Raw genomic sequence first — 25,857 nt, forward strand, 5'->3', positions numbered from 1 at the left:
GAACTGTCATCTCTTCATGTAATTATGCTAAGAAACAGTGAATTAACCCTTACCTGAAGATCTTTGAAATACTCCTTTAATTTCTCTAACTTCTGAAGTCTAAGAATATGCTGCACTTCTACTGTCCAGTACATCATTGCAACACAGAGCACAACTTGTCCTGCCCATTCCAAAACCCAACTGGCACGGTTGCATATAGGATATACTTTGTGACTGTTCTCTATTTCATTTCTTACAGACACAATCATCTGTTCTTCCACCTGAAAACAGGCTACAACTGAAAACCAAGCTGAACATATTTCATAATGCAACACATGTAGTCCTTAAATAAAGGTGCTGCTGTCTTTCAGTTGGAATATCTACAGACACAGAGAAAAATAGTATGTTACGTGGATGTATATCATTACTTTGTATAAAAAGTAATAACTCAAATACAAAAAAATCTCTCATGAACCCACACACAAAGAAAATTCTTCGCCCCTAACAAGATAATATATAAATATCTGTAGATACAAGCTTTAAATCCAATGTAAAGAAATGACCCTAAGTCAGAATAAAACTCTGTTGGTTACCGGGATCTTCAACCTCATGGCCCAGATAACATGATACTGTATAATAATAAAATACAAAAATGTTCCTATCCTGTCCCATGCATAAAAATATTCAGAGATGTTCACTGAAAAACAGACAGGCGACAGGGCCAAAGCAGAGAAACACTGTCGGAGAACTAAATACCACCTGTCTTCATGAGGATGTTTCTTGTTAGGAGCTATTTAACAAAATAACATTACTGCTTGATCCCTTGTGCTAATAATCAGACAAATGGTTGACCAGGCCATGTTAAAATATCAAGGGGCCCCTCTTTGGGTCATTCTTATTGACCTTTTACATGTAATTTTACCATTTTGTCAACTTCAGTATTCTTCCAACACCTGCAGAATACTTTTTTGAAAGTGTTCAAGGTGTTCATAAACAGTTACTAGTATTCATTGAGTTTTTTCTAAACTTAGGGCCAAATAAATTCAGCAAAGAATGAAACAGACCATGGCTCAGTTTGATCATAATTCACCACTCAGACACTTTTCTGCATTTCTTACTGGATTTACCAAAACCACATATGACCACGGCTTAAGTTTGAATAAAATAAAAATGTATTTGGCAAATTACTGTAGTTTTATCCACAGTGTGGTAACATTCCATTGAACTGTCAACAAAGAAACTATCACAGTCTATTTGGTCAAATCAAAATGTGACCAAAATCTGTGTCAAAATGAGAAAATCATTTAATTACAGTGGTTAACAGTCTACACAATCCAATGACAATGCCACCCATCAGCTGTTTAGTACAACTCTTACCTGGTATTCCTGAATATTTCTGTTATTATTAAGTTTGAACATCACATATAAATGCACATATTTTCTGTATTAATAAAGCAACCATGCAAAAACATGTGCTGCCTATGGAGACTTCCTTTCATCCTTGATTACACTCGAATCCACAGCAATAACATACATATATTAAAATATGTTACTTAGCATTCATGTAAATAAGTTACCTGAACAAGCCACTTCTCAACATTTCCTCTAGAGTCAGCTGTTGAGACGAGCTGCACCAAATCTATTTTCTCCCCTTCACTGCTATATATGGCATGAATGTTGAGAGCAGGATCAAAGTGCAACTTAGCAATTCCCTCAAAACATTTCTTCAGATGAGGTTGTACTCTCAGTGGGTCTGTGGTTTCAGACAAAATTTCTAACATTTCATCATTGGAAAGGAAGAAGAATCTATGGAAATAAGTTACTAATTAGTGACTTACTTACTTACTCATGGAGCTGAGCCCTTCTGGAGGAGCTGCCGATTCTACAGCTACTCAAGAATTTCCCAGAATTTTATGGAAACCGAAGGTTCATTACCGTGTTCACAAGAGCCCTCCACTGGTCACTATCCTGAGCCACATCAATCCAATCCAATCCAATCCATACCATCCCATCCTATCTCTCTAAGATCCATTTCAATATTGTCCACCCACCCATGCCTTGGTCTTTCCAGTGGTCTCCTTCCTTCTGGCTTTCCCACCAATGTCCTATATGCATTCCTCTTCCCCCCATTCGTGCTAGATGCCTGGCCTACCTCGTCCTCCTTCACTTCATCATTCTAATTATATTTGGAGAAGAGTACAAGTTATGAAGCTCCTCATTATGCAGTTTTCTCCAACCTCCTGTCACTTCATTTATCTTTGGTCAAAATATTCTCCTCAATGCCCTATTCTCAAACACCCTCAGTCTATCTTCCTCCCTTAATGTCAGAGACCAAGTTTCACACCCATACAGAACCACAGACAAAATTATAGTTTTCTATATTATAATTTTTATGTTTTTGGATAGCAGACAAGAAGACAAAAGGTTCTGGACTGAATGGTAGCAAAATGGCCTTGAACTAATTAATTAGTGACATACAGGGATTTGTTCCTGACAGAAAATGTAAGAGACAAAGAATTTACAAACTCAGTTTGTCTTTAATCTACACAGATCTGACTTCATATGATTTTTACCTGTGGGGAAATATCAGAGACATTGCATGTGAATAAAGACTCTGTCTTCTGGGATGTGACACTGTGGAATCTTGTAGCAGATTATGACCATTTTGGAGAAGCCTGCTACCTTCAGCTTAAGAGTTGAAAAGTAGAGGGTGTAGAACACACCCTTTTACCCAAAAGATCAAGGCAGAAGGTTCTTCCAAATTTTTAGTAAATATCTACTAGACTAAATACTGTCACATCCCAGAAGACAATAATCATCATACACATCAGCCTGAGAATGAGAAATCTCACACAGTAAATGTGAATAAGCTCATTCAATTCACTTTGTGACGTCTCTAATGTCTGAAGGAAACTGGTTAACAAGTTATTTATCAAACTTAAAGCCGACAATTGGTAAGCATGTTTGTGCTGTAAAACATAGCAACATGCCTACTGGGTGCACCAGTGCAGTGTCAGATCAGTATCTCAGTTGTATTTAGCAGCAGTACATTCCTCACAGACTTTTGTCGCATTACCATAGATTTAATAAAACTTCAAAACTGATCAGTTTAAATTTCTCATGACAGAAAGGAAATTTTCCGAGATGTTTATGGGGAAACTTTACTTAGTTATCATTAACATATACAACCCTTGAATAAGTGGATGAAAATTTAGAAAGAAGTCAGTTTAAATTTCCTTCAGACTGACTAGAATTGTGTGACAAAATGGAGACAATGACAATTGAAGAGGTTTACACTACATTCCTTGTTTCAGCTCATGAAGTACAGATTTTTGGAACCAGCTTTCACATTATTCATGATAACTCCTAACTAAGTCAGTTTTCACTGGATAGTCAGGATTCTAACTTCAGGACAGGGAAGACATTAACATTTAATGAGATTTGAGGTCTTCATGGTGGTGAAAACATTGATTGCATTCTTCTGGGACTGATACCATATAGTCACATAGGTGATTACATGTAATTTGGAATAACTTGCTACCTCCATCTTCAGGGTAGAAGAAATTTGAAATTTTCAATAGATATTTTTACATTAATGTCTAATGAGATAATACTGGTTTACCACTGGGATCTTCAAACTAAAGACTGGAAGTAAAATGGCTTCTTAACACTTAAGACTACAGTTGCTATTCTGTAGGAGAAAATGGTCTGATGCTTTTCCTGCTGCTGGGTTTATCCTCCACTGATAAATCCTATGCAGTCCTTATGAAGCATCAAAATGTCAAAACAAGAACATACAGTTCTCCATTCTAATCCAAAAGCTACTGAAAATTTAATATGCTATGCCAACTGTGGATTTATAGAGTTCAGCCAGCCAATTTACATATCAGACCTGGGCCCAAAGGACTTTCCTGTTCCAATTTATGAATAAATTTCTGCATGAAATTATGCTTTCTTCAGGTGAAGAATTAACTAAAAGATGCAATATCTGCTTGGCTTCAAACTCAAGAACCTGACTTCTTCTCTAACAGATATATTTCATTGGACAATGAATATGTTAACTAGAATTTCTGAGAAGAACTGATCATCTTCCTTCCTTTCAGTACAATCTGAGTACTTGACATGACAAGTAGGAAAGAACTTTAGTATACATCCGTAATGAAGTTAATAAAACAATAAAATTTGAGAGGCTTCAGTGATGGTATTACTGATGGGAAGGATTTATGAAGTATGCCACGGACACGGCCTTGTGTGTCATGATATACATGCCAAGTTTCATAGCAATAACAATTTTCATGATGATTGGCTTTGGCATTAAAGTAAAATTAAGGTTATCACCATGATAATAATCCCAGAGTTAGCAATTTTGGTATGACTGATGGGCTGGATTTAAGAGATAATCTCAGGTGGCAATATGCACACATAAAATCTCATGGCAATTGGTTATGATATTCGAGTATTATTAAGGTAATTACCTCTGTGATTTCAAAAATCTCATGGCAATTGGTTATGATATTCGAGTATTATTAAGGTAATTACCTCTGTGATTTCAAATGCTGCACTGTTGGATTTACTGATTGGAAGGATTCACAAACTATGGCATTCAGATGGCCTCATGTGGCATGATACATATACGAAGTTTTGTAAACATTGGTTCAGGCCAAGTGGATACACAGACAGTTTGATAATCTTATAAGACTATGTTTGTTTTCTTAGAATAAGGAAAGGGGGTTAAACAGAAAAATATAAGCTCTTCTTTTGGAGTATAATTTCTTTACCCTCCTACCTTGGGAAAAGAAGTCTCTTCTTTTCTAGATAGGCAGATACTCCCTCATTGATCTTCTCCAGATCAGCTGTGCATTCTTGTAGAGTTTCAAATATGCCAAGTGCACCTGCTGTCTCAGTTACTCTTCGATCCTTTTCAACTGCATTCATTAACCTCCTATATGCCTGATCAACAGCCTGCAATGAAAGGTGTCAAGAAATTAGTTTTTTCTTATTTAATACAATCACAATAATTGAGACATTACTCTGAGTCTGCTAATACAGTGAATGCAGTCAATATCCACAGGCATATAACTGCACATACTGGACTGTGAAGTGACACAGGCATTGCCTGGTTGAGCAGCTCGATCTGCCTCTAGCCGCTCCTCAGAGTCAGACTGCAGAACCATTTGGCTGTCCAGTGCATCATCAATCCGAGGCAGTAAGGAAGAGTCTTTCCTTATAACACTGTTCAGCTTCCTGGAGACTAAGCAGAAACAGAGGTCACCATCTTCTGCAGGAGAATGATGGGAGATGACAAAAGCTCTTTGACTTTTCAATAACACCACAGTGCTGCAAGTCCTCAAGCATCATGCCCACTTCTGCCCACTCCTCGGGGGTTGTCACATCAGTCTGGTCTCTCCTCCATTGTTACCGTAATACATTATGTCCGTCCAATAATAGGAGTTGCCCTTTGTAACAAAAGTGTCTTCATATTCAACCAACTCCTAGATTTTTTCATCAGTTATGTTTTGCCTGGCACCAGCAATCACGTCCTGCGAAAAGTGGGTGGTCATTTGAGCTATGGGTGCCTCAGCATTAAGTGGGGTCACCAGCACGATGGGTTTGCAGTGTGCCATGGGGATCTTTTCATCAGTATTGGTATTGTAATGGCCATCTCTTCTGACTGCACTATTCTATGAGGCGTATCCACAAAATAAGTTCTGTTTGCAAATATTGCCGCTGCAGTGTTGCAGTCACTATGGTGCACATGCGTGCATAATATGTTGGTCCTTTTGGAAGGAACAGACGCAATTTGCAGACAACCAAACCACGTTTACACATTGTCCTGTGTGTTTACAATATTCAAGAAAATTGAGAAGCTTGCCACATGTGAAATGCAGTCTGTAATCCATTTCTTGAAGGCAAGAAACATGAAACCAGCTTACATTCATCATCAACTTTGTGAGTTGTATGGAGAATATGCCATGAGTGATTGAGTGGTAAGGAAATGGGTGAGACACTTTAATGAAGGAAGCGAAAATGTGCATGATGATCCACAGAACAGCTGAGCATCTGTAGTTAATTAAGATTTGGCGCATGAAGTGGAAAAGAAGATTCAAAAGAACATATGATTCACCATTTTCCATAAATTTCATGACCACTTCTTCAAGAAACTGTGTCTGATAAACTCATTTTCAGAAACTGTGTTCATGCTGGGTGCCAAAGATGATTATGGATGAACACAAAATGAAATGGCAGGCCAGTGTGTTGACCTTTCTGACACAATACAGTGAGCAAGGTGATGACTTCTTGAGCCTCACAGTCACAGGGGACGAGACATGGGTGTCACATATAACCCCTGAATCAGAGCAGCAGTCCATGGAGTAGAGGCACACATCATTGCCAATAGAGAAAAATTCAAACAGACCACTTCAACTTGCAAAATCATGTGCACAGTATTTTGTGACAGAAAAAGCGTTCTGCTTGTAGAATTCTTCCTCTCAGCTCAACAATCAATGCAGGTGTCTATTGCAACACACTCAAGAAACTGCATCGTGCAATCCACAACAAGCAACATGTTACGCTTAATCATGGCACTGTGATGCTTCATGACAATGCCAACCCACACACTGCCATCAAAATGCAAGATCTCATCATGACATTTGGTTGGGAACAAATTCGATCATCCCTCCTACATCCCTTCCCAGACTTAGCACTAAGTGATTTTCATGTGTTCCTGCATCTGAAAACATTCCTTAGTAGCAGGAGGCATCATTCTACAATGCAGGGATACAAAAACTGATGTCCCTCTATGACAAGTACCTCAACGATAGCGGAAACTATGTTGAAAAGTTTTGTACAGTGTACATCAAATGGCAATATAAATGGTCTGGAAATATTTTTTTTTCAATAGCCAATGGGAACTTACTTTCTGGATAACCTATGTAGCTTTCAATATCTGGGAGGATGCACAGACAGACACACAGACACATGGCAAGCAAGATGATCTCACAAGCCTAGTTTTACTTCTTTCAAAGTAAGGAAAGTAGGTTAAAAATGGGCAAATATGTATCTGCCACCAGTTCAATGAAGAAGAGTAGATGATTTGAACTAATTAATGGAATGTAGCAAATTACTGTTTTCTTCAAAGTTTAGATATAAATACAACCATACTTAACACAGATATTTTTAAATGGCAAATAAAAATGTGCAAATAGGCTGAAGAAAACAGGAGATTCTGAAACTAAATTCTTACCAAACTTCTCCACCAATGGAACTGAACATATAAACAATGCTTCATCCACATTAAATAAACAGCAGGCATGTGCAAGTCTCAAATTGCCAAGACTGAATCAAGAAAAATAATATCTTGATCTCAATACATACACTGAATTTTCAGTCTCAAATTTTGAGAATTTTCATTTAGGTGTAACTGCCTTCACTTTGTGATGTATCATACAAAACACCTGCCCCAACAGAAACATAATTTCTGGCAGCACGAGCAAATAATCAACTTCTCACAAAATCTGTCTGTAACCCCGCCCCCCAGGTATACCCATGTGAAGGAGGATACAGCCCATGAATTGATTTCTTTAAAAAACAATGACTTATTAAAAAGTCTCATTAAAAATTATTTGATATCAAAGGGATAAGTCATACACTTCAGTGAACTCAGAAAAAGTGCCAGTGTTACAAACTGTGATTAATCTAGTATAGAAAATGCCCATTCTTATCTTGATTTTCAAAGTTTTTTCAAAATTCTCATTTCAATTTCATATTAAACTTCAAATGTTATTCTGGCACTGCCCAATAATCAGCATGATGCAACATATAGTTTGTGGAAAACCTATTCTATAACTCATTCAAAGTGTTAATCAAACATATGCCTAAAGATGACACAATTTGAGAGCTGACATTCTGTCAGTAGTAACTACGAAGAGTATTTACTTCTTGGATGGTACGCTGTCTGTTTTGGAGGAAGTTTACTGATGTTCCAGAGGAATTTATTAGGATCAAAGAGTAAATCAAGCAAACAAGCAGCAAGCACTGGGCAGTCTCTGTCTGCTTGCTTAGCTCACTTTTAGGCCATACAGATGTAGGCTCTACGTGTCTCCAAAACATTGGTATCCCTCTATCAGACTACATGCTGTAACATCCTGGAAGAGAGTACTTTTCAAGACAAAATTTAAAATTGAAATGAAAAATACCTGAAACAGTCTCCCTTCTTCTGGCATCTGGCTGATAATATCCTTAGATGAGAATACAGGAAGCAAATAAAGCCACTGTGCTTGTACCCTGCCCCACTCCTCAACTGTTTTCATCATTCTTATCAGTTTTTCATACCATTCTCGCACTTCAGCTGAAAGGAAAAAAAGAAACAAAGTTTCTATCCTTCTTCATTGTTAAATAATTAAATACACATTTCAGTTACAGAAAATGTGGAGTTGAGAAGATCAGAAATACATTAGAAAAATTTTTACCTTTCACAGTGTAATATATTGTCACATGTATGAGTGAATATAGACAGAGTTTGGATTGGTAATTGGATTAATTAAACACTTATCATAACTATATGTAATTACAGCAGTCACATTCTGCAATTCACTATTAAGTTATCTCAGTCTGGTCTTCACCAGACATTGCCTTGTAATGGCTTTCATGGCAGAAGTTTCCTTTACTCTGGGTTCCTGAAGTATCACCATGCCCCACCTACCAGCTTCTAACAGCAACGGCTCATAACAAATGAACTGCAACACTCCTTTAACTGACTGACTGTTCACCAACCAACTCGCTTCCCTCCACTGTATCCAACTGCACTGCACTCATTAACTGATCTGAACTTTGGCAGTCCATTCATATAGTCTTGGAGTAGACCCACACAGAACAACGCTTGCAACATCTCTTCTATTGTTGTGTGATGTCACTGCAGACATGACGCATTCCTCTGCTGTGTGTGTACGGGCCATTACCTAGCAACATGTCTACCTGCTACAATACTGTGGCATACAAACCTGTTGCTAAGTGGTGACTCTGTAAACAGTGACCATTTCTGGGAATCAGCTAAGTAGAGACTTTACCATGGCAATGAATACATATACAACAATACAGTTACTGTTGGAAATGGCATGTTTTCTACATGGTCATGCCAAATCTTATAACCAGGACAGCTGGAGCAATGAGTTTAGTTGTGAGTAGTATTAGCCAGACCTGTTATGCAACAATGACTAGGGAAGACTGTAAAAAAATGAAGCTTAGTGTGTACTGTAGTGATCTGTAGATTGTGTAGATCAGTGATAGTGCTGTATCTGCATACAGTTCCAAGTCATGTGTATAAGTGTTCAATAAATCCAGTCACCAGCCCAAACCCTTTCTATAATCAGTAATAATAATATTGTAAGAAATGTAATTATATTAGTAAAGACCTTACAACACAATCATAACACACATTATTATTGTGAAAGTAACTGATGTACCACAGTCCATTTTTGTGTGATCGTTTTCAATCATAGACAGTCTAATGAAAGATGAGCTGACACTAAGAAGTATAAAGTCCTGAGGTTTTCACAGCGGTGATTGTTCAGTCTGTGGTCTTGTGGGTTGTGACACGATGTTATTTTAGAGTTGGACACTTATTTTCCAGAAGAAAATCTCTTGCAATAAGGAACAGATTTCTCACTTCCCACTTCCTTTATAGGGGCCATGAAAGTGTCATACTTTCCCCATTCTCAGTGTTTAATTTTCCCTCTCATGAGGAAAACATATGAAGGCCCAGAAAAAGACCATCCTTTACATTTCTATTTTTCCTCCTGTGACAGCAAATACTGTCTCTTATAAGGCCCCTGTTTGCTCAGAATTTCATTGTCCTCCTGTGATAAAGAAAGTGTTTCACTTAAAACGATTGTTTTCGTTCCCACTGCTCCCACTAGCCCAGATGGGGCTCCATTTCTTTACCTCTTACCATAGGTCTGAGAAAATACCCTCCATGCTACATGACTATGCAACCAAGCCAATTCCTCAACCTACACTTTTCACCCATGATGATGGAGGCAACAAATTCTTCTAGAAGCTGGTATTTGATTACAAGCTTATACAGTGTTACAGTCCAGAGGACCACAGTATGAAAGATCATTTACAGCAGTTATGACATAAAATATAAAGCTATAAAACGCTCTAATTTCTCAATTCCAGATTAAATTTAGCACATTTCAAACTACATGAGCAGCAAAATGTCCAGAAGATCCAACCACCACCAGGCCAACTTCAAAACATTCGAAAATGGGCCTCATGGGAATTTTCTCTTCACAGTGTTTCAATATTTTTTTTCTTAATCTTAATTCGATGGGCAGGTCATGTAGCACGAATGGGGGAGACGAGGAATGCATATAGGATATTGGTGGGAAAGCCAGAAGGAAAGAGACCACAGGGAAGATCGAGGTGTAGGTGGGTGGACAATATTAGAATGGATCTTAGAGAGATAGGATGGGATGGTATAGATTGGATAGATCTGGCTCAGGATAGGGACCAGTGGAGGGCTCTTGTGAACACAGTGATGAACCTTCGGGTTCCATAAAATGCTGGGAAATTCTTGAGTAGCTGCAGAATTGGTGGCTCCTCAAGAAGGGCTCAGCTCTATGAGTAAGAGTAATCTTAATTTAAATGTGAAGTACATTTAGTATTGTGCTGGATGCGGCCCGCTTGTAACCAACACTATCACTATAGTTCCATTACCATTTGTGTATGATCTCATGAATCAGCTCATAATGGCCTATCTGGACTAAACATTTGAATAGATAAATAAGAAATATTTGTTCATGTGATGGTAAACCTTCCATTTTTATTTTATTTAAATACACATACACACAAACACACACACACATTGCCACTTAAGTGAGAAGTATCAGAATTAATTTTTCTAGGTCAATGTTCCAGCTTTACTCGTCAAATCAAGAATTTGCACATCTGAAGCATAAGATGAATCATTTACTTTTTACCTTCATATGGCTTCATAAAAGCTGAGCCTCTCATGGCAAGTGTTTTGACATAATGATCATCCATAACAGCTTGTATGTCATCTAACTGAGACAGAATTGAAATGTCTGTATCCCTGAAATTAAATTAGTTATAGCACAATTAATGCCAAGGATTGAGGAAAAACATGTATTGCTCAGGATTTTAACCCAAAACGATTAAAAACAATTGTCATATTAACCCTGTGTGATCCAGTACCAAAGAGATTGATACATTCAGACACAAAGTCAGAAATTTCTGAGACTATGCATATTCTGAAAAAAAAAAAAAGATGTTGTGTTACCTTTGTAACAAGCTAAAACAAGAAAATAACTAAATATTTTCAACAGGCCATGAAGGCCCATAGGGTTATGATGTAGAGGTTCCCACATTTTTTCTAGACAATCGGCTCACAGATGGTGAACTTGTCAGCTGGCCGCCATTTACCCCCAGGAAGAATCCTGGTACTCATTTCTGTTAGAGGCTGAGTTCACTCCAGGGTCATAGTGTGGCTTGAAGGATTAGGTAAATTGAAAAAAAAATCCACCTCATCAGGACTCAAACCCGCAATCTTCCAGCTTGTAGCATAGTGCATCAACCAACTACACTACCGCGTACAATATTTAATATACGCCATGAAATCTTCCATCATACAGGTCAGGCCAAAATCTGTTAATTTTAGCATGAATGAGACCATGTCTTTACTTGTAAGGAAATTTTAAATTAACACAAAACCTGTACACTATAGAAAAGTTAAGAATATGCAAAACAGCTATCCATATCTAGTACAATTTAAAATAGTCTAGAATAGTATTCTCTGAATCTGTGTCAAAGTAAACACACATAATAAGCTACAATATTACCACCAGAGCAAAAAGAAGTACAAGCAGTTTGTCTACACACAGAGAATCAAACAAACTCCGTGAGTTTAGTCCGCAAGTGAACTAAACCGACCAAGTGACCGCCACTTGTTGGCGAAGTTTAGTGCCAACTTTTATACATGTTATATTTGCAACAGTTCAGCCTTCATAATATGGGCTCTACTTACTTCCATTTGTTAACTGTGAACACAATATCAGCCCATTCTGTTAACAGTTTTGATAAGTTCTCCTCTAACTCCTTCTCTTTCTTTGCACCAATGCTTATTATCTCAAACCTGAAGTGAACAAAAGAAAATATATAGATAAAGATTATCAGTTACAGCTTAAGTAGTTCAATATGAAATACAGACAACTCTACTATCCACTGGCAAACATCTGCTTTCACATTTTATACAAAAGTTATTCCAAAAAGCATACATAGTTCATTTTAAAGTTAACATAAAATTTATCAGTAAAAGTACTGTTACATATTCATGTCTTCTATGTGGGCAGAAGTATCAACCAGTTTATATTCATCATGTAAAAGAAATCAGAATGAATTGTTAAATACATGGAGGTTCTTACCACTGTTGACTGGTTCACAGTGACCAGTCCACTCCCAGCTGAGAGATGCATACGAATTTTGCTGGTAAATCAATATGCCTGCTGCCTGATAACTTTCAGGATGAAGTGGTTACAAATCACACATCACAGGAGGTGTTGAAAATGCTATCTTTCTATATGTAGACATTCATCGCATTAGCGGAAGAGGTTCTGATTTACCCTTTGAAGTTGTTCTGCATGAATATTTGCATTTCCCTACAAATATTTTCTTTTAGTTCTTCTGTTCAGGTTTACTGCTGTAAACTTTGTCCTTCAAACCCCAGAAGAAAAAATCACAAGGACTATGATTGGGCGAACGTGCTAGCCAGATATCCCTGCTGATAATTCTGTACCCAATGATATCAGACAAAGCCTGCATAGACATAAGTGCAGTGTGGGCAGTGGGAAGCCATGTGAGAGATAATGGGCACCAGCCACACGGAGATGTTGTACGCATTTCACCCCGAAACACAGGAAAAGACGATAGCCTTCCAAGAAATGGAGACACGTCTACGAGAAGAAAAGCCAGCCTCGATGAACACGAAACCCGTGGCAGCACAAAAACAAGACGATCCCATAGTAATACCGGTCGGAGTGACGATGGCCTGCCGAGAAATGGAGGCACGTCCAGAAGATGAAAAGCTGGCCTAAGTGGACAGGAAACCTGAGGCGGCAAAACAACGAGAGGTACCCGTAGAAGACGCTGAAGTAATGCCGGTCAGAGAACCGAAGAAGAAAAGGCGTAGGGACCGAAACAAGCAACGAAATATGAAGATTCCAACACAGGGAAGTTGTGGACCCCAGAAGAAGTTGGCCATAACCCGCAGAGGGACGAGCCACCGTGAGGAAGTGGCACAGCAGAAGAAAACCGGCAGAAAGGTGTACTGCCATGCAACAGTGGCGTGGTGTCGGAGGAACATCTTCAAGAAATGTTGGACCCAAGGAGATTATGAATCCCGGATGAAGTTGGCTGCCACCTGCAGGAAGATATCCCATCGCACGATGTTGGAGAAATGACTTCAAGAAGGAAACTCCCCAGGGAACCTTCGGATGCCGGAGAAAGGACTTGGCATCACGGTCTCGTACCAGCAAGCGGCTGTAAGACCAGGAGGAACGACAATGTCAGCGAGTGCAGGCCACAACGTTATGTCGACAAAAGAAATTTCTGAAGAAAGTAATGTTCAAGAATTGGGCCTTGTGGAGGGGTCGACCCCCTCCGAAACGAAAAAAAAAATAGAATAGTACACAGGAGGAGCCGGTAACCTAGAAACACTGGCCTCTCTAGCAAGAGTGAAAGAAGAAAGAATGAAAGTGAAGGATGAATCTCATACAACTGGTTCTTAAAGGCAAGTTAAAAGGAAACCGCTCTAGATGAGCTGGTCTTAAGAGGGGAGCGGTTGTAACGGCCGGATAATAGTCTCTGCGAGGAGTAGACGAAACAATAGGAGAAACACCAAGCACATCCTTGGAAGAAAAGGAACGGGGGTGCACCATTAGGTTATTCCGGACGAACAGTCTTAAGGAGGGAGCAGTGTGACATGTTGCGCAATGGAGGATAATCCCTCCCTCCCCCAGCAGTGACGTGGCAGCTCTGGCCACGGTGACGTAGCCGCCCCTGGGCTACGTGGCACCGGTTTCTTCTGTGACGAGGCACGCAACGCCGGTGTCGACACGGCGTCAGGCAACAGCGGTACCCATTACATAACAGGCAAACACTGCGACTATATAAGGGAACTACACAGCCTCTGAAGGCAGTTAAAAGTGTATCAGCCGCCGAAGTGAGTTCGCAAGGTAGCAGTTACAAGTTATGAGTTAGCCAGAGAGTCAGTCACCAGTTAATTGCAGTCCAGTATTTGTGATACTGCCAATGGCAGTAAAGTTGAGATTGTAAATGGTGCGATTGTAAGAGCAAGTGTGAAATAAAATTCGCTATATCAAATAAGGCGTGAAGTTATTTGCCGCGTTATACACCCAAGACACGTGACAAAGTGAGCAAGACGCGCACCACACCCCTGCACCCACAGTCAGATAGCATGGTGGAACGCTACATCAAGACCATCGAGGAGCACTTGCGGAAGGTCGTCGCATCCCACCAAAGGGACTGGGATGAGAGGTTACCCCTCTTTATCCTAGCTTACAGGGCATCCATTCACGACACTATGGGCTTGACCCCTGCTAGCCTAGTGTTCAGACGAGAACTACGACTACCTTGCGACCTACTGTTTGGGGTACCCCCAGACAAAGAACTACCCACAACTGATTATGCAGTAGACTTGGTGGATCATCTGCACAACATCCACAATTATGCCCGATGGCACCTGAAGCTCGCCAGTGACTGAATGAAAATTCGGTACGATAAACTGGCCAACTACGCAGGTTACGACAAGGCGACAGAGTCTGGCTCTCTCACCCAACCCGCAGGAAAGGGAAATCGCCGAAACAACAAGCATCATGGGAAGGTCCTTACAAAGTAGTGACCCGGATAAATGATGTGGTATACCGAATCCAGAGGACCCCTAGGTCGAGGATGTTGGTAGTACACCTGGACCGGCTCGCACATTATTATGGAGCTGCTCGAGACGAGTAACCATAAAAAGGGGAAGACGTACCTGTTGGAGAGCAGAGAACGGGGGAGAAGACGGGGAGAAGAGAAACAGTGGCAGGACACAAAGAAGATGCTGCAAGAACAGCCTCAAAAGACAAAGGAACGGGGATGCACCCTTAGGCTATTCGGGACGAACAGCCTTAAGGAGGGAGCAGTGTGACATGTTGCGCAATGGAGGACACCCCCTCCCTACCCAGCAGTGATGTGGCAGCTCTGGCCACGCTGACGTGGTGGATGAGTCAGCGCCCCATCCCCCCCTCTGCACTGTGACATGGCACGCAACGCCGCTACTGATATGGGCAACAGGCAACAGCGGTACCAATTACGTAACAGGCAAACACTGCGACTATATAAGGGAACTACACAGCCGCCGAAGGCAGTTAAAAGTGTATCAGCCACCGAAGTGAGTTCTGAAGGCAGCAGCCTATGAGTTGAGTTGAAATCTAGCCAGAAGTGAGCCGTTAGAGTTAAGTTGGAATATAGCATCTGTCGCGGAAAGAATAACCAGACGCGTATGTGATAATCAGTGATAGTTTGTGACAACTGAGAAGTAATTGGGGGTGTGTAACACAGTGACACTTGTATAGCTCCCATATCGCAATTCATACGTGTAGACTACTGAGGACAGAGTGAATTGATTATTGCGAATAGGGTTATAAAGTGTGAAACCCTGCAACAGTGTTGTAATTAATTGTAGCCAACTTGTAGGCTGTTAAATAAACCAATTAACAATCTGAATGGCGTCTTCAGTAACTAAACACGTTACAATATTGACACTGTGTCAAAGTATGATGGCACTTCTTGCAAAATGAAGACCTTAGCTATAAAGGAAACTTATACCTCTATATCATTTGAACACACTGCCCTGGTCTGGTCTAATAATTCTAGCTTCTCACTGAGTAATATTACTGCAATAAACTGAAATTCCATTTCAGCTTTGAACATGTATAAACAAACATTTTCAAGTACAACTGGCATTATTTCTGGCTTTTGTTCCTTCCATCTTCAGTTGTTTGCTGTTGGGGACACTGCCACATTACAGTTCCTTCGTAGACATTTGTTTGTTGTTCATATTCAATGGCCATAGTCTTAAACTGTGAACCATAACTGTGGCATCTGATATTTTGACACACTATTCACTTTCACACTAGTACATTCTTCTTGACATTATATGTCACTTTTATGTCGAATGACACTAACATTAGCATAGAATCTTGTGACACTGTAAATCGGTGGATTGCCTCATAGCTTTTATGATAATTTGGAAACCTCATGGCAGATCATGGCCTGTGATCTAGAAACCTTTTTCTGTCTGTCTCACTTTCTTACCTGCTACTCTCACAAGAGGATAGCGCAAACTAGCAATCTTTCGCGCATACTGTGGCATGAACATACTAAAACCACAAAATGGATTAAAATAACTTATGTCTGTCCATTCATCTATATTTAAAAAGAGAGAGAGGCAATGCCTTCAAATTCTTGATAATGGCCTGCAGGTTTGTAACCGTTAAAGGGGGTGGAGGGAACTTACAGGTATATTCAATTAAAAAAAATATTAATCTCTTCTGACATGACCCTGATGTGCAAAGGAAAAGAAGTTATCAGAAAATTCTTGATGTTCAAGAACGAAAAATTTATATCAAAGTCAAGCTCGAGAATTTCTCATCAATTTAGCTAAAAAATTTTAAATTACACATGCTGAATAATGTGACGTGCTGCCTTAAAGCTGGAATATTGGAGTCAAAGTGGGTGTCCATTGCTAGACAACAGCTTGGTAGTTATGTTTATGCTGAAATAAGAGCAGTGAATGCATCATTGTCTGAGTGACAATTGTAAACACATTCATGCGACAATGCCTACATAGGCAGACCATTACCATGGAAATGAAAACCAGAACTGTTCACGGAGGGGTCTCCTACCCCAGCCACCTAGCAGGTATAAATGGAGGCCAGTTCAGAAGCCAGAAGCAAGACACGAGAATTCAGACACAGAAGTCAGAGGAAGAGGGCAGAAGTGAAGTCAGAAGCTAACTAGCCTCCTTTCGAGAGGCAGACATCATTCAAGCAAGCAAACGTTGAAGCCCCTGCTTTGTGTCTTATAGTTAAAGTAATCTGAGTGTTATAATTATCTGTATGAGTAGTTAAGCCTGTTCGAATTTCTCCAACAATTCACTTCATTTAAACTGAACACATTAAATACTTGTCGCATTATGTGGATATGCGACAATATATGTGTATTTATACAAATCAAGCAAAATTAAGTAAGCTGAACATTCTGAGACATACCTGTCCAAATGCTTCTCAAGATGCATATTAATTATTTTGCTTAAAGTAGTTCCAGCATTTGGAGTGAGATCAAAATCTGCTATCTCTGACATCTCATTCCAGTGTCGTGCACATAAAGCTGGATTGCAGAATGTTCCAACCACTGGGACATATTGCTACAAAAGAGGAGAAATGTTATTAAGAAATCACATTTTCAACAAAATACTGACTTGATAATGATTACATTTTCTAAATCACATAAAAACTATACAGCTTAGCAAATAGCAGATAACACTCTTAACATATTGTAACGTGTGACGCGACACGAATAAATAGTGTGGGTCTTAGGGCTGGAACAAATACATTTATTGATTGCTCACTTTTACACTATTTTTTTAAATTCACTTAGCGGAGTGTGGAGTCCAACTGGGTCCACTCGGCATGGCAGCCACTGATTGGTCACAATCACCACAAATCCCACTTGACCAGACACTGGATCGAACCCAGGCTGCCGCGGTGGGAAGCCAGTGACTAACCACCACTTCTACACTTACTTACTTACTCATGGAGCTGAGCCCTGCTGGAGGAGCTGCCAATTCTGCAGATACTCAAGAATTTCCCAGCATTTTATGGAACCAAAAGGGTCATTACTGTGTTCACAAGAGCCCTCCAATGGTCCCTATCCTGAGCCACATCAATCCAATCCATACCATCCCATCCTATCTCTCTAAGATCCATTTTAATATTGTTTAATATATTAATTTTAATATTTAATCACATTTAATATATGTATGACTGCAAACAATTCAATCAGAATATGCTAACATTTCTTCAACCCCAAACCTAACCTTCCTCACTTATGTTATTGCAGTATTTTAAGGCAATGAATTTCAAATGTGAAAAAATATTGACGTGTTGTGCAATGGAGGACATCCCCTCCCATCCAGCAGTGACATGGCAGGTGAGTCAGCGCTCCGTCCCCCCCCCCCACACTGTGACATGGCACGCAACGCCGCTGTCGACACGGAGTCAGGCAACAGCGGTACTGATTACGTAACAGGCAAACACTGCGACTATATAAGGGAACTACACAGCAGCCTACGAGTTGAGTTAAAGTGTATCAGCCGCCGAAGTGAGTTCTTAAGTCAGCAGTGAACGAGTTGGAAGTTAGTGTGTGATCAGGAGTTCTCAGTGTGTGATCAGGAGTGACACAGTTGGAGTATAGCAGCAGTCGTGGAAAGAAGAACAGGACGTGTGTGCAATTGTGTAATTGGAAGTGTGTAACACCATGACACTTATATAGCTCTCGTACTGTGAATACATGTAGACTACTGAACAGTGTGAAGAGATTATTGTGAATGGGGTTATAAAGTGTGAAACCCCGCAACAGTGTTATAACCAATTGTAGCCGAGACTGGTAGGTTGTTAAATAAACCAATTAACAATCCGAACGGCGTCTTCAGTAACGAAACACGTTACAATATTATTAATTTAATTTATTTTGACTATGTTATATTACACTTATGTTCTCATAATAACATCCATCTATATTTATCACTTTTATACAGGTATGTTTTAGCCACCTAGGTAAACATAAATGCTCACCCATACAAACCACATTCACTCATCAGCACCATGGGGTTAGGAAGAATATTCATGGAACTTGACAGTGAATATATGTACAAGGGAGAGTCAGTAAATACGTCACAAATGTAGAAGTAAAACAGCTGTAATGACCATAATAGGTCTTCTATGTGTATCACTAGGTAGCAGCACAGTCCATCTTCATGACAGTCTAGTTAGCAGACATGCATGTGCATGTGAATGTTCAGAGGCTGGTTTCAGTAGTCAAAATGGCGACCATGCTTGAGAAGTGTATTACCAAAGAGCAGCATCCTGTTATGCATTTATTGTGGGCAAAAAGACTCAATGCAAAGGATAATCATAAAGAAGAGTTTCCTCTTTATGGTGAGAAGTGTTTTGTCACACAAAATGCTGTTGACAACTGTGTCGAGAAATTGCCACCTAGATGGCAACATGCCGTTGATGATGATGAGGTTGAAGTGGAGGTGTAGAAGTTGCTGAGACAACAGTCAAAAGACTTCTATGCTGCAGATTTCAATGCATTGCTAAACAATGGGACAAGTGCATCAATGATGGTGGAGTATATGTCAACATATAAAAGCTTTTTCCAGGTTTGAGTATTACATGTCTTATGTTTTAGATCAATTTGTGACCTATTTACTGACTCTCCCTTGTAGCATCAAGCCAAACTTAGTGAAAGGTATTCATTAAAGCACGTTTAATGGAAATGTTCAGTGGTTAAAGAGGAACCACACAAATTTTGATGATAACAGCAAATTTCAAAACATGAACAATGAACATCAAAAACACAGTAATATGAAACACTGTCATGGGAACTGACAGTGAGGTAGGGGATCATGACAGCATGTATTTGCTTGTCATTCACTGCAGGATCAAGACCTCTCCTCTTCTATCATCAAATGAGAAGGATCTCATCTGCTTGCAAAGGTCCAAACAATTCTAGATATACTACATGCATAAAACAGCGGCTGAGGGCCTCCGGAGACGACAATGCGAGTCAAGCTGCTGACTTTAATATATACATAAAAGATTCCCCCCTTGAAATAAGTAAAATTTTGGAAGTTATTATGTTTGCAGATGACACAAGTATTCTTTGCACAGCTAAATCTACTATAATTTCAAAACAATATTGGAAGTTGTTTTCAATCATACGTTTTCGTGGTTTCAAAATAATCAAGTAGTGTTAAATCTGGATAAAACAGAAATGATAAAAGTTCACCCCAACAGCAGCTACGAGCTACCCTCTATGTACATTCTTTTTTAACAAAAAGCTGAAAGAAGCAGAAATGATAAAATTTCTCGTTTTGCAGCTGCACAATCATCTAACTTGTAAGGGACATATCGATTTTTTGCTTCACAAGTTGAGCACAGTTGGTTTACTAATGAGAAAATTATCCTATATATTAAATATAAATATTCTTAAAGCTGTATATTATGCATATGATCATCCATTGGTGAAATATGGAATTACATCAGACAGTCATAAGGTCTGTGTTATACAAAAGAAAATAATAAGAATAATGATGGGAGTGGGTCCGACTCATACAGTCCCATGTGTATATTTGCTCTCATTGATGATATTTGCTGTTAGTAATTTGGATAAGTTTCAAACCAATAACTCTGTATATGTCACTGGTACCAGAAGGAATGACCACCTTCACATACCTTCAACACACTTATCATCCTATCAGAGAGGGGTGTATTATTCAGGTGTCAAGCTATTTAATACTCGGCCGTCAAATATCACAGTTTTAAAAAATGATAAAAAGCAATTTAGGTTTGTTCTATGAAACTATTTACAAAGTAACGCATTTTACTCAATTGATGAGTTTGTCGAGCATGTAAGGGGCTCAAAAGTTAAGAGTTAATAATTGGTCTGTGTGCATGAATTATATATTGTTGAGACTTGCTTGTTGTAAGTGTAGTAGTACAGTATGTATGATGTCCGTTTTTTGTGATGAATTTTAATATTTTATAATGTAACTGTTTGGTTGATATGGCTTGCCAGTGTGTGTGGAACGGCAAGGCGTGAATTTGATTGTGGTTTCTCCATGACCTATGTGTGTTGTCCTGACAAATTGAGCTATTCTCTCTCAGGCTTGATTTTATATTTTGTTGGACCAAGGACGAATGGTGTGTAGTCATCACAAATTTGTAATATGTGACATGTGTTATATCCAGCCCTATGGGGAGATGATTTATCCATGAAATGATAAATATATGTAAATGTAAATGAGCAGTGCAGATGTGTGCAACTAGTGCAGAGAGAAACAAAGAGGAACAGTGCATGCTGTGAGTAAAAAGTTAGATAAGGGCAGGCAGAGACAAGGTTGACAAAGAGGGCAGTGCAGTGATTTTATGGCAGAATAAGAAGTGACAGAAAAAACTAACAAATTTGTATGAAGTTCTGAGTTTAAAATGTTAAGGAATATATGAGTTATCATATGTTAAAGATTTGGGATGGATATACACTGTGAGAATGATGAAGGAATATAATTCCATAGATCAGCAATAGCAATGAGATGGCCAAAATGTGACAGTACAAAAATAAGTAAAAGTGATCAATGCAGACAGATTTTAATGTGACAACACAGGTTAGAAATAATATATATGATATTCCATAAGAACTTGTGGATCACTTATAACGAATGTTTCAAATATATTTGAAGAAAGGTTGTGAACACTTAATTTCTTAAACACATTTACTTAAAATTTGTTTTATGAGAAAATGTAACAAATTACATCAAATTAACTCATATTTCTCTATCCACACCATTTTACACAAAACTATTAAAATGATTAAATACTGTATATACATTTGGGACATGACATGCAATTCTGCACTTCAAAGGACTGCAGGTAACAAATTTTGGTATTGTACGATTTGATGTTCTTTGGCCAACAAAAACGTATTTTCATTAACATTGCTAAACTTACAGCATTCATTGGAGAAACTGACTTTTTTATTTAACAATATATTTTTTATCAGTCCAAAGCAATTCATTTGAATCATAAATTCATAACATGTACATAAATCATTCCACTTTTTGGAATTAAGTGATTTTGTAATAAGTTAAGTATCTTTATTGAAAGAAAACCAAAGGGTTCTATTAGAATACAATTCAGTGTATAGAGGCAACACTAAGGTAATGGAAAATGTTATGTGCTTTTGAAGAAATGCCCCCCCCCCCCCAAAAAAACAGGCTGTAATTTTAGAACCACTAAATCAGAAAAACTTGACATAAGTAATTCATAGTTGTACCAAGGACAGACACAGATGGGTCAGAGTTCAAGTCCCAGTAGGGCTAAGAGTTTTTTCTTCTCAACCCAGGCTCCTATACAATGGATACTGGGGGCTTTTAACCCGGGGGTAAAGCAGCCTGGGCGTGAAGCTTCCAACTAGTGCAGATGTAAAGAAAATGTTGCTCTATACAGCCACTCCCCCATATGCCTCTATAGCATAGTACTTAAATAGTTTAGCACAGGGACATTACTTTACTTTCTTTAGGACAGACATGTCTACCCAGCTGGAACACCACGTTTCAGTGTCTACCATATTCTTGTTATGGTTCCAAAAGTCAAAAAGAGAAGGAGTGTTTAAATTTTGAGACCTGATAGTGACTAAAATCTGGCTTCAGGTGGAATTTAATTTCTTAGACACTGAATCATCTTACTTACAATTGATTATTACACTTTACAAGTATTCAGTGTGGTTTCACACTCTGTTAGACCATACTTGCTTGAGTCCTAGATATTCTGCTATCACAGACTTGTTGCTTGGTTACAGGCTCTCTCATCACAAATTGTCCCATCAGCATTCTGGCACTGCAGACTTCCCCTGTTTGCTAGTTCCTAGGCTCTCAATATACTGCCTTATTGCATACCAACTGGGCAACCTTGAGCTCAACAGTAATTCAACTGCTGTCAGACATGTCTGCTGCTTGAGATATGTTCTGCAGTGTTACTGCCTAGCAGTGGATGCCTCTGTGATATTCCTGTGATTCCAAGATTCTGAATTTTAGGTACCTCCTTAAAGCTGTTCCTCTTGTGAAGCCTGCATGCATACTACCTTTACCTATGAACCGAGGGGCAGCCCTTGCTATATGTAAAGCTGCAATCAGCATTGTCCTTCCTTATTGGATGCTGTCCAGCCTTTTCTCCTTGTATAATTGCCCCCACGCAACCATCATCCAGCTACTCCCTCCTTAGGTATGTTTCACCTGACATGGCCCTCTAGAAGGTGCACCTCTGTAAAGGTGCATCTGCTGCTTGCAGTCACCAGCCATCCTAAGAGGCAATTACCTAGAGGGCTGCATGGCATCCTCACCACACACATTCCAGCTAGGTGAGTGGCCTTTAAACCTAACCTCTCTAGGCTATACACCACCTCCAGGCAGTTTTCTAGCCATATTATCATGACTCCCCACACCAAACCAGTATCTCCTAACTGCTGTCCTAAATCTGGGTGGATGAACGTGATTATGTTCTGGGCGCTATAATGCAAACTTTTCTCCACCAGTCATACCACACGTCACCCCAAAACAATGGACACACTGTGGGCAAGCAGGATATCCACCACCAGGATGAGCTCATCAGTGATCGCAGCAAGAAACACACAAGTCCTGTGAAGGAACCACCCCAAGGTCAATTCTATCAGAACCTCCTTTAAGACAAGGAGGGTCTCCTTTGATGCCATCTGCAGGATATACGGCCAGGTGGAGTCTCTTTCGGGCAGTCCTGCAGTGATGTCTGGCTTAATGATTGTCAATGATGGCCAAGGTATGACTTGTCCAGTATCTGGCCCCCAATGCTTCTACTGTCACCATTCCTTCTTGCTAACATGCCAACTGTTTAATGATAGGATGGAAATTATGCCACAAGTGCCTCCTTGGTGTCATCCCCTACTCCTTTCTTGGATCCAAGTTCTGGGGGCATTCCTGTCAGCAGTCTCCCCTGTGATGGCCGATGACCCCACACTGCCAGCATTCAGGTCTCTAAGCTTAGTCACTGGTGACCAGCATACCTCAGGTGCTTCAGGCATGACCACCCACAGAATTGCTTGTGACTAGGCTGATCAGCAAGCCTCTGCAAGTTTGCTGCCATCAACAAGCAGTTGGCCCAATGGGCCCTTGTCAGGTACTTCATCCAGAGGGAGGCAGCCTATGCATTTGTCGATGGGACAAGGGACCAAGAGATGAAACAGCAACAGAACATTCAGCAATAGCCTAAGTCAGGCCCTGAATCTGGAAGCCACCGAGACAGCTGCCATAACACCCATGAGGCTGAGAGTTGAAAGCCACACCTGGGACAGGACAGCCCACTGAAACCAAACTGGGGATCAGCAACTTGTGTGCTTACAGTGTGCAAGTGCTGGCCACTTCAGAAGGAACTGCCTCCAGAAGCCTGATGAAGACAGCCACTCTGTGACCTGCTGTTCAAGACTCCTCATGAGACAATGTCAAGCATGCAGCAGACCTCACGATTTGGCTGCATAGCTTCAACCATTACACCTGCCAACATCTGAAGTTAGCCAGTGACAGAGTGAAAACATGCTATGACCATCTGGCCAATTCTGTGGCTGGCAGAGTGGTCAGTGATGGGAGACTCGATGGTCTGGTGGTGGGTCAGCAGCAGCAGGGAGCAATGAGGTGGGTCCATGGTGGGGGAGCCTCTGGCCTGGTGTTGGGTCCATGGCAGTGGAGTGCTGGTGATCTGGGTGGAAGCAGTCTGGCAGACTGTGAACCACTGTGATTGCTTGTGGGGTGCTGTGGTCATTGTAAGGGGATGATACACTGTCCAACAAGTCCATTTTCAACCCAGACCATGTACAGTCACAATCATGTAATACTGGTGTCAGGAGTGTAGGAATGTTAGATTTGATTGTTGGATTCTTGGAGTGGATTTTTTAGTCAGGATTAGAAATTAATCATGCACTGAAGCTAGTTATGGAAAAAACTGTGAGCAGGTCAGAATGCCTGTAATGCCACATTATGGACAAAATCAGTTGCAACAAAGAAAAGAGAGGCGCCAGCCAAGAAGAGCTGTGGGCTGCCATGAGTACCAGCCAAGAAAAGATTTGCAACAGCTGAAACTGCACATGGCAATCAGCTTAACACAAAAACGTATTCTCCTTCCCCTTACTATGTAGATGACCATATGATTACTTTGCTAAACATACTGTGACGTGCAAATCCATTGATAAGCAACGCACGTAACACACCCACAGCCAACAACACATAAGCAGTGTTTTGTGTCCACACAGCTTTCACATGCACAGTGACATCACAGCACAACAGTGGAAGTGGCCATGTGACATGCTTTCTGCAGGTCCATTTCGAGATCACTGCTATGCAGCAGCCAGCGTGCCAATGGACTGGCTGCATAGTGATCACATTACATGTGTTTCCTGTGATGTGTGCCTGTGTTGTGTCTACATAAGGAAAGCAGTCTGAAGGAACAATGGCACACAGAGCTGAGAATTCAGACTAGGAGATTTTCAGTTTTACAGAGAATTTGAGAAAGAGAATTAACATTGGAGAATTGGGTTGAAGAAGATTTCACAGTGACTTGAAGTGATCATTCCTGTCTTAAAATCCATTGCCAGGAAACAGATAGTGAAAACACTGTAAGGGAATAGCCATTGTTGAGATCTGTTACCCAGCAATGACTAGTGTAAGCAGACATTGAAGGCTAAATTTATGTGTTATAGCAATCTTCAGAGTTCTATAATTACTTGTACTTATAACCTGTGAGTATCCAATAAATTGAGTCACCAATCGAAACCCCATCTACAAGTCAAATAAACTTGACAGTATGATTGAGTTGAGAGATAACAGAATTTTTGACATGTATGTAAGATAACTTTTGGTGGTTGATGTGTACTATCTGGCAATGATGAATCAAATGACATGAAAAATAAGTTCTCTTCATCCTCATTGCTGATCTG

General features: G+C 39.9%; 1 protein-coding gene across 1 annotated transcript in view; it reads right to left on the bottom strand.

Moving 5' to 3' along the window:
• The window catches only part of LOC111871761 (dynein heavy chain 7, axonemal), a 221,471-nt gene that overhangs the window by 171,494 nt on the left and 24,120 nt on the right, over positions 1–25,857 (bottom strand). The window contains exons 8-14 of the mRNA XM_023865070.2: positions 17,328–17,482; positions 12,023–12,130; positions 10,959–11,071; positions 8,175–8,326; positions 4,766–4,941; positions 1,557–1,785; positions 54–260 (exon numbers count right to left, since the gene is read on the bottom strand). Of these exons, the coding sequence (XP_023720838.2) occupies positions 54–260; positions 1,557–1,785; positions 4,766–4,941; positions 8,175–8,326; positions 10,959–11,071; positions 12,023–12,130; positions 17,328–17,482 (1,140 nt within the window). The remainder of the gene's footprint in view (positions 1–53; positions 261–1,556; positions 1,786–4,765; positions 4,942–8,174; positions 8,327–10,958; positions 11,072–12,022; positions 12,131–17,327; positions 17,483–25,857) is intronic.

The sequence above is a fragment of the Cryptotermes secundus genome, unplaced genomic scaffold (assembly GCF_002891405.2).
Source record: "Cryptotermes secundus unplaced genomic scaffold, Csec_1.0 scaffold742, whole genome shotgun sequence".
Classification (NCBI taxonomy): Eukaryota; Metazoa; Arthropoda; class Insecta; order Blattodea; family Kalotermitidae; genus Cryptotermes; species Cryptotermes secundus.